The sequence below is a fragment of the Dromiciops gliroides genome, chromosome 1 (assembly GCF_019393635.1).
Source record: "Dromiciops gliroides isolate mDroGli1 chromosome 1, mDroGli1.pri, whole genome shotgun sequence".
Lineage (NCBI taxonomy): Eukaryota > Metazoa > Chordata > Mammalia > Microbiotheria > Microbiotheriidae > Dromiciops > Dromiciops gliroides.
In genome coordinates, this window is record NC_057861.1 from 219,642,176 (window position 1) to 219,652,778 (window position 10,603).

The 10,603-nt window shown below is 39.2% G+C and overlaps 1 protein-coding gene across 1 annotated transcript in view; it reads left to right on the forward strand.

Annotated features, from left to right (window-relative positions):
• The window catches only part of PTPN2 (protein tyrosine phosphatase non-receptor type 2), a 97,703-nt gene extending 97,069 nt beyond the window's left edge, over positions 1-634 (forward strand). Inside the window, 1 exon segment of the mRNA XM_043975271.1 lies at positions 225-634. Coding sequence (XP_043831206.1) covers positions 225-246 — 22 coding nt within the window. The 3' untranslated portion in view covers positions 247-634.
• Positions 635-10,603: the final 9,969 nt, after the last annotated feature.

The following is a 10,603-nucleotide window of genomic DNA, read 5'->3' on the forward strand; positions in this document are numbered from 1 at the left end:
TCACCTCATAGCACCATCATTTTCTAGCTAAGAGAGATGATAAGCAATTTTACCACAGACAACTGGAACAATTAGTCTGATGATTGAATGTGGAATGTTGGAACACTTTTTGGTTGCCTTTTTTTTTAAGTTCTTGTAAGTCATGTGTTTGTATGTATCCGTGTGGGGGGAGGGGGCTAAATTTGTATCGGATTGGTGACTTTGTTTTGTATTATATGTTGTAGGCCGAGATTGACTGACACCTAAATCTCCATGATCTGTGAATGTTCTGAAGCTATATATTTTGAATCATTGACATGCAAAGCAAGACCTGAAGCCCTCTCCGGGAATCAAAGTGAGGTTTGATAAATTTCTAGAATGCCTCACAGTTTATCTGTTTACAACGTAAACTATATATCCAGGGGATGAAGAGCACCCACCAGCAAGAAGACTTTGCAAAACATAAATTTGATGTATTAAGTGTTTTTTAAATGCTTGTAAGAATTGTAGAAAGATGTAAAAGGAACAAATTAGGAGAGACTACTTTGTAATGGACTGCCATTCTTACTGTATTTTTATACTTTTTGGGCAGCATTAAATATTTTTTTTAACCTGATGTGTTGCTTTCTGTGCATTATGTTAAAGATTGCTCCTCTTCATTATTTTTTTTAATTAGTTTGTCTTTGAACTTTTACAAATAGTGACTGACATTAAAATGGCGTTTTAGTAGAAATGATGGAAGCAGTTTTTGTTAGTTTTATCCTAGCTGCTGGGAACATGGCTACTTAATGTAGTGTTTGCATTTTGACAAATAGAGAAACCTGTCAGAGACCAGTAGTTCTAATCCTGTTTGTGAGAAGAGAAGAAATGAGTAGTGCTGACACTATTGTTAAAGTCTTTTATTTCTGTGACACTGTAAATAGCATGTTTTAATAAATATGCTAAAGGGGCAGCTAGGTGGTGCAGTGGATAAAGCACCAGCCCTGGATTCAGGATGACCTGAGTTCAAATCCAGCCTCAAACACTTGACACTTACCAGCTGTGTGACCCTGGGCAAATCAACCCTCATTTCCCTATTAAATAAAATAAATAAATAAATACGCTAAATTTGCAGATGACAAAACTGGGAGGGATTACCATCAAAACAAATCTGAACAGACTGGACAATATGCTAAAAAAAAGTGAACTTTACAGTGAAGATGAATGAAATATCTTAGACCTGGATTCAAATTATCAACTGCATAAGCATAAGATGGAGAAGACATGGCTGGAAAAAAGTTGGTGTGAAAAAGACTGTTTTAGTGCATCATACACTCAATAGAAGTCAACAATGTGGTGTAGTAGCCAAAAGAAAAGTAATTTGATCTTAAACTGATTAAGAGAGGTATAGTAGGGGCAGCTAGGTGGCACAGCACTGGATTCAGGAGGACCTGATTTCAAATCCAGCCTCAGACACTTGACACTCACTAGCTGTGTGACCCTGGGCAAGTCACTTAACCCTCATTGCTCCACAAAAGAAAAAGAGAGAGAGGTATAGTTGCCAGAGTAAGGGTGCTTATAAGTCACTATACTCTGGGCTAGTCAGGAAAAGTCTCAAGCATTGTGTTGAGTTCTGGGCACCACATGTTGTAGGGGATGTTGAGAAGAAGCTAGGGGTTGACCAGTGTGGTAAGAGGACTGGAAAATGGCATTAAAGACAGATAGAAGAAACTTGGGATGTTTGACCTTGAGAAGTGGAGAGAAGATAGGTAACAGATACAGGGTTGATGTGGAAGAGTAAGGACTGGATTTGTCCTGCTTGGCTCCAGAAGACAGAATTTTGAGCCGTGGTTGCAAATCACAAAGAGACAAATTTAGTCTCAATTTAAGGGTAAATTTATTTTTGAAAGTCTAAAAATGGCACAAACTGACTGGGAATAATGAGTTCCTAATCATCATTTCACAGTTGCACAAGAACTGAGACCTCGAATGCTATCTGGCCCAACTCATACCTGAGGAAAAATCACCTCAACATCATAGCTAACAAATAGCCATCCAGCCTTGAACACCTCCAGTAAGGAAGACTCCACCTCTAGAGGGCCCTCCCTTTTGAATATCTCCAATTGTTAGAATGCTGTTCTTCGCATGAAGCTTACAAGTTCATCTTTGTTCTTTTTTCTGTGCTCTGGAGTCATTCAGAATCAATCTTAATAAATGTTCTCTTCTACATAATAACCCTTTAAATACATAGAGATAGTTCACCTGCTCCCCTAAGGCTCCCTGCTAAACATGTTTCACCTGATTCTCATATGACCCCAATTCAAGAGAGACCTATAGCCTGTCTTTTACTTTTCCTTATATCCCTAGCACTTAATCATGTGCTTGGCACCTAGTAAGTGCTTAATAAATGCCTATTGGCTAACTAACCATCCATATTACCCTTTGGGTACCTTCCAGCTTATCAATGTCCTTCCTAAAATATGGTCCCCTGAACTGAACACACTATTCTAGTTGTGATACTAGGGAAGAATATAATAAGACTAAATTTCTTGATACTGAATGATAATTCCCTTTATACAATAAAAGGTTGCGTTAACTTGCTTTGCTGGCATTCTACTACTGATTTGTATTGAGCTTGCAAAGTGCACTAAAACCTACAGGTCTTTTCCAGATGAACTTGTCATGCCCCTCCCCTCTTGTATTTGTTTTGTTTGTTGGTGAGGCAATTGGGGTTAAGTGACTTGCCCAGGGTCACACAGCTAGTGTCTGAGGCCGGATTTGAACTCAGGTCCTCCTGATTCCAGGGCCAGTGCTCTATCTACTGTGCCACCTAGCTGCCCCCCTCTTGTATTTTTTTTGTTTGGGTTTTTTTGGTTTTTGGTTTGGGGGGGGGGTTGGGTTGGGCAATGAGGGTTAAGTGACTTGTCCAAGGTCACACAGCTAGTATGTGTCTAAGATCGGATTTGAACTCAGGTCCTCCTGACTCCAGGGCCAGTGCTCTATCCACTGTACCACCTAGCCGCCCCACCCCCCTTGTGTTTGTAAAGATGATTCTTGTAACCTAAGTAAAAGACTTTACATTTAATCGTATTTAGTTCCATCTCATTAGACTGACCTGTCAAGATCTTTTTGAATACTGTCATCTAGTGTATTGGCTAACTCAGCTTTGTATCGTATGTAAATAATGATAAGCATACCTTTATTTAGAGGCAGATAGGTGGCATAGTGGATAGAGTGCTAAATTTAGAATAACAGGAGCAGTTAGGTGGTGCAGTGGATAGAGTACTGGCTCTGGAGTCAGGAGGACCTGAGTTAAAATCCTGCCTCAGACACTTGACACTTACTGGCTATGTGACCCGAGGCAAGTCACTTCACCCCCGATTGCCTCACCCCCCCCCCAAAATTTTAATTAATTAATTTAGAGTAACAAACATTTCAAATCCTAGACACTAGTTATATGACCCTGAGCAAGAAGTTAAATACTTCTCACTCTGTTTTATCTGTGAAATGGAAGTAATAGTAGCACTTCACAGGATTGTTTGGATCAAATGAAATTTTACATATGTATATATGTAATTACAAAGTGATCTTATAAAATTCCAAATTACTATATAAATGTCAACTATTATTGTTCAAATTATTGATAAAATATATTAAACAGCACAAGTCTAATAGATCCTTAGGGCAATCCACTGGAGACCTTCCAAGATAATATACAACCATTGGGTTTGGTCATCTGACCAAGTCCAAATCCACCTAATTTCTAGTCTATATCTTTCTATCTTTTTCTTAATAATAGCATGAGATTCTTTATCAGATTCTTTGCTAAAATATAGGTAAGCTCTAGAATCACCCAATCTACTAGACTAGGAATTAGAAATGAAGTTAGTTTCATATAACCTTGCTGAAATGATGCTTGCTTTTAATGATCACTTCCTTTTCTAGTTTTTCACAAAACATCTATTCACTATTCTTTTTTTGTTTGTTTTGTGGGGCAACAGGGGTTAAGTGATTTGCCCAGGGTCACACAGCCAGTAAGTATCAAGTGTCTGAGGCCAGATTTGAATTCAGGTCTTCCTGAATCCAGAACCAGTGCTTTATCCACTGTGCCACCTAGCTGCCCCCTCACTATTCTTTTTTTTTTTTTTTTGGTAGGGCAGTGAAGGTTAAGTGACTTGCTCAGGGTCACACAGCTAGTAAGTGTCAAGTGTCTGAGACCAGGTTTGAACTCAGGACCTCCTGAATCCAGGGCTGGTGCTTTATCCACTGCACCACCTATGGCAATATCACTCAGCTTTGTAACTCAATCATTTCTGATCCAAATACTCCACTATACTTCCCTGCTCTGCTTCCTGGATTTCCTCACAGATATGTGTATTTAATACAATAGTAGCCTACTCCCATCCTTTTTACCTATCATCTTTTTTTTTTAGTGAGGCAATTGGGGTTAAGCGACTTGCCCAGGGTCACACAGCTAGTAAGTGTTAAGTGACTGAGGTCGGATTTGAACTCAGGTACTCCTGACTCCAGGTCCGGTGCTCTATCCACTGTGCCACCTAGCTGCCCCTCATCTTTCTTTTGAATAAGATTTCCTTCCAGAGATACATTCCAGGCATGAGTCCCATCCTACCAAATCTCAATGATATCTATAAGATCAGATTTGAATCCTTGTATAAGATCTCCAATTTACCTTCTTCCAGTGCTGGTGGCTATATTTGTTCATTTATGTATAGACATCTGAAGCCATGGCTTTTATCACTGACTCCATTCCTTGGCTTTTGTCCATTTTTAATTTCTGAGTATTTCTACTGCTGTTGATTATAGCTTTTCCATGGTGATATGCAGGTTGGTTAATATACATAGTTTTCTCTCCCCCTCGCATTTCATTTTAAAGCCTTCTTTACTAGATTTGCAAGACTCCAGGCAAATATCTTTTCGAACCTGCTCTTGTTAGTTGCATTCTATTCCTGGCCTGTTGTTCCTATATATTACAAAAATCCAACTTCCATTCTTAGATATGATCTTCTTAATCAACTATTGACTTCACAAGTCTGTTTTTCTTTTCTGAATACCTTGCCTTCAGTAAACACTGCGGATGGAAAAAGACCACTTGTTCTCCTATGGCAGGGGTTCTTGATCTCTTTTTTTGTGGTTAAGGCAGGGGTTCTTAACCATTTTTGTTTGTTTTTTGTTATGGAACCCTTTGGCAGACTGGTAGTTTCAGAATAATGCTTTTAAATGCTTATAACACAAGGCATAGAATTACAAGGGGAAACAATTACATTTAAATAGTTGGGGGTTTGGTTTTTTTAAGTTCTGAGTCCCCAGGTGAAGAGCTCCTGCTCTAAGGTCATAGGATCAAAAGGTTGAGAGCAAAAACAGACCTCAGCAGCCATCTAATTTAAGACCTTCATTTTACAAATGAGAAAACTGAAACCCAGGGAGATTTTTAAGTGTCTTGCCCCAAACTTGGTTATCTTTGGCAGTGAAAAAAGCAGGGTCTTAATGAACAATTAAGGATGTACCAAATGGGATTTGTGCCTCGTCCAAGGATTTGAGCTACATGACCTGTAGAGTCCCTTCCGACTCTATGAAGATGATGGTCCTGCTGTACTCTGCCCTTGTCATGAACAGCATATTTGAAGTTTTCTGTTCATTTCTGGGCAGCACATTTTAGAAAGCACATTGATCAGTTGGAGAATATCCAGAAGAGGCAAATAAGATGTGAAGAATTTGGGGTTCATGACATAAGAAATTCATTTTAAGGATCTAAGGTTGTTTTCCCAGTAGGAGATGCTTGGGGGGGCAGGCAGCTAGGTGGCACAGTGAATAAAGCAGCAGCCCTGGATTCAGGAAGACCTGAGTTCAAATTCAGCCTCAGACACTTGACACTTACTAGCTGTGTGACCCTGGGCAAGTCACTTAACCCTCATTGCCATGCCCTCCCCCCACCCCAAAAAAAAGGAGATGCTTGTGGAGGGAGGGGATTGGAAAGATGTTAGTTGTCTTCAAACATTTAAAGTGCTGTCACATAAAAGCTTAGCTTTGTTCCTGACTCTAGATCTAAAAGCAACTGCTAAAAATTACAGGCACAAAATTAGGTTTGATGGAAAGAAAAAACTTCCAAATAATTATATAAAATCTGAATGGGCTGCTTTTGGAGTAGTGTATTCCTCAAGCAAAGGCAGAATAACTACTTGCCACCTATAACATATAAGATTCTTGTTCAAGTACAGGTAGGATTAAGTAGTTTCTTAGATATTTTTAACCTCATGTCCTATGATTTTGCAATTCTTAGATTCTGTGAGGAAGTTAATATTTTATTAACAATTTGTAAGGCATCTCAATCCCATCATCTAGATCCACACACTTAAAAGGAGAATAACCTTTCAAGAGAGTTAAGGAACAATGTCCATTCCTTTGTTTATTTCATCTTGGATTCTAAGAAAATTAACTATATCCTCCAATAATTTAGAGGGCTCATTCATTCACATTAGCATCAAAATCTACCTATATCTATTTCCATGGTAGCAGGATACCATATGACATTAGTGGTGTCAAATTCAAATAGAAAAGGGAGGCCACTAAACCATACATAAGGATCCCATCTATATTGATATAGAAAATAACATCTTAACACTATGGTCTATTCTATTTTTATTTAATTTGTGGTTCCCTCAGCAACTCCTTACCTCTTTTTGACACCTCTGCAATCAAATCACTATTTAAACCTATTGTTTAATCTTCTCAAAATTATGTTTTCTAAACTGCAGGAACTATTGTCTTTGCATAGAAATCACCAGTGTTGAGAGGCAGCACAATGGGATGATCAGAACCATAAACTTAAACTCACGTGTTATTTAAATTAATGGGGGAGGGTCTGGGCTGGGTTTTCTAAAATATTACTAAATTATATATTAATGGCTATTGAACCAGTTTTGGCAGTAAGTATTTATTATTAATTAATATCACATATTATTAAAGTATTGACTGAGTCTACCTGACTTCCCTACTAGTCACAGGCTTACAGGCCTAAACAATTACATACCCAGCATATTGAGCCAAAAGCGGGAGGAGAGGGCCCATGGAGAAAAAAAGAGAGTCCAGGGAAGAAGAGAGCAAGCCCCTTGTGACTCAGTCTTTTTATCTTCTTTCTGGTAGAGGCAGGTCACCATACATTAAGCTAATTGGTTAGCATCATTCAGCTCCATTAATTGGCATGATTTGAGTGGTGGTCTAGAGATCAAATTCCAGCCAATTAGGTGTGCTTCTTCCTCTAGCTAATCAAAAGAATCAATCTGCATTCCTTTTGTTAAGGTGCCCAGGCAGGTTTCTGGTTCTAGGGGAAGAGAGTGGCAAAAAACCAAAGTCTGGGTTTCTCCTAGAAATCCATTATTAAGTAGATAAAGCACCAGCCCTGGATTCAGGAGGACCTGAGTTCAAATCCGGCCTCAGACACTTGACACTTGCTAGCTGTGTGACCCTGGGCAAGTCACTTGACCCTCATTGCCCCACCCCACCCCCAATCCATTATTAACCATTATTTTCTCACACTCAGAAAGCCTAGACTTGGCCATCACCTCTGCCTCTTACTAGCTACATGACCTTGGGCAAATATTTAACCTCGCTGAGCTCCAGTCTCCTCATCTGTAAAATAGAGGTAAAAAATTGTTGTTATATGGCCCAAATGTGACTGGACATGAGATCACTTTGGGATCCTACAGTGCTATAAATGTATAAATGTAAGAAATAGTTATTCAACAGAACAAAAATAAGTGGGGCTAATAGCAAGACCTAATTCCTGTCATAGATAATAAAATATTTTGAGCAATGTTACAGCTGAAAACCTGTTTAAACATCAACAGATATTCAAGGATTGAACCAATAACATTTCTTTTCTTTCTTTCTTTTTTTCTTTTTTGGCGGGACAGTGAGGGTTAAGTGACTTGCCCAGGGTCACACAGCTAGTAAGTGTCAAGTGTCTGAGGCCGGATTTGAACTCAGGTCCTCCTGAATCCAGAGCCAGTGCTTTATCCATTGTGCTACCCAGCTGCCCCCACCAATATCATTTCTTAAAATTATTCTCAGAGGGGGCAGCTAGGTGGCGCAGTGGATAGAGCACTGGCCCTGGGAGTCAGGAGGACCTGAGTTCAAATCTGAACTCAGACACTTAACACTTACTAGCTGTGTGACCTTGGCCAAGTCACTTAACCCCAATTGCCTCACTAAAATAAAATAAAAAATTATTCTCTAGGATATTTCTTCTCAAACCTGTTTCCACATTTTCATCATCCATTCCTTTGCCTCTGTGGCTTAGGGGCCAGAGTTTAAAGTGTAATTTTGGACTTCACTCTGAAACAAAGTCTGTATGGATTCTTTAAGAATGGAGTACACTGACCCAAGGATTTTAGGAGTTGAGTTAATGATCCAGAAAGGATAGGTGTTATTTAATCAGTATTTAAAGAAAAAACTTAATTCTTGCTTTTCTTTTTTCACAATCTTTTAAACAGCATCCAAATCTCTTTACTTCTAGTCCACAAATCTCTATATTTTTTCTGGCCTTATTTTCATCTTTAAAAAAATCCTATGGTTTCTACTGAGCTAGTGTTGGCCTTATCCATAGATGGAGCAGACAGGTGCCTATGTGGCATAATTTAAGGTACACAACTCAAAGAACTCTTTTCTAGAAATAGATATTCATAGAAGCTGGCAGATCACTATCCTACTCCTACTAGTAACTGAATTTGTACCATTAGTGGAATTTATTCCTTTGTGTTGGGGCAACTAGGTGTCACAACGGATAGAATACTCGGCCTGGAGTCAGGAAGATTCGTCTTGAGTTTAAACCAGTGGTGTGATCCTGGACAAGTCACTTAACCACGTTTGCCTCAATTTCCTCATCTGTAAAATAATTTGGAGAAAGAAATGCCAAACCACTCCATTATCTTTGCTAAGAAAACATCTAATGGAGTCACAAATAGCTGGGCTAGACAGAATCAAATCCCTTAAGCATTGAATCTACCCAAAGTCCTTCTTTAAAAAGCAAATCCCTAATGGGGATAAAACTTTAGGATCATTGATAGAGTTGAAAGAGACATGAGGGGCAGCTAGGTGGCACAGTAGATAGAGCACCGGCCCTGGAGTCGGGAGGACCTGCATTCAAATCCAGCCTCAGATACTTAACACTTACCAGTTGTGTGACCCTAGGCAAGTCACTTAACCCCAGTTACCTCACACACACCCCCCCAAAAGAAACATGAGAGGTCATCTATTTTAATCCCCTCCTGAGGGCCCAGACAGATGAAGTAATTTCTCTCTGGTCTCACAGATTGTAAATGTTAGAGCTGGGTCCTCTGGATTTCAAATCCAGCGCCTTTACCACCGCACTTCACAGTCATCTGTTCCACGTCTTGACTTTCCCAATCATGGTTTCCATATATCATGGGTCAGCATAAGAAATAAAATAGGAATTTGGGGGAATTTTTGGGAAGCTATAGATGACATGTAAAAGCCAGCAGATGACACAGAAAAAGTTTAGAAACTCAGAAATGCATACAATATGTGAATAGTATTATGTAATATCAATATATTTTATCTTTTAATACCATAAATATACACAATTCATTTTTAAAGTTAAAATATGACCAAATACTTAACCCATATTTCATAAGGTACTAGAAACACCCCATAAAAGAAAAAGAAAAAATTCAGACTTCTCTGCTATGAAGGGAGGGTCAAAAAATTTTTTGTGGATTTTCCAGATCATGTGGCTGGGGCAGGGCACAACCCTAACTCCCATGATGTGGAAGATATAACTGTATTGTGAATTAATCAGATCAGCTATTTACCTGGCAGAGGGTTAGAAGACTGGGATATAGGATAACTAAGTTTTGACATGCAGTGAGTCAAGAGAGGTCCAGAACATGGACTGGACATTTTTAGGGGGTGGCAGGTGAAGAAGAAGGGGAGAGAGATACCGGATGTGGATTGGGAATACATTGAGAAACTAGGGGTGTGGGAGGTCATGGACCCAGGGAGGAGATTTTGATACAAACACATTAAGACGATGACCTCAAGGAAGGTATAGATCAGTGGTATGCTATATACTTGGTAATAATGGGGGGGAGGGTGCAGAGAGGGCAGCCATGGAGCTGTCACCTTCTCTGTCACCTGAAAGAACTGGCATTTTTCTGAGAGTGAGGCACAATTGATTAGACGAGAACAGATCACATCAGTCAAAGGGGGAAAAACCAAAGATTGAGGAAGGAAAACAAACAAATTAATGCAAATAGAAGAAAAAGGCTGAAAGATAGAGACTGGGTATATATGCCTTAGCAAACGAATCATCAGGGAGATGCATAAATACAAACAAAAAATGATTTATAAAAAGTTTAAAGGCTTTGAATAAACATCATACTATGAAGGGAAAAAAAAAACAAAAACTCTCAATGATAAAGTAAATTCATAGGATTCCCCACAAATCATAGAACAACAGCCAAAAAAATTCTAAAACGATTAAAAAAAGAAATACTCAGGCCCCACAGAAAAAGAGGAGGGGGTAAATCCCTAGCAGAAGCCTTCACAGGGGAAATGACTTGGTATTCCCTCTCCCCATGGAGGTCCCAGGGAGAGGAAGGTGCTTGGC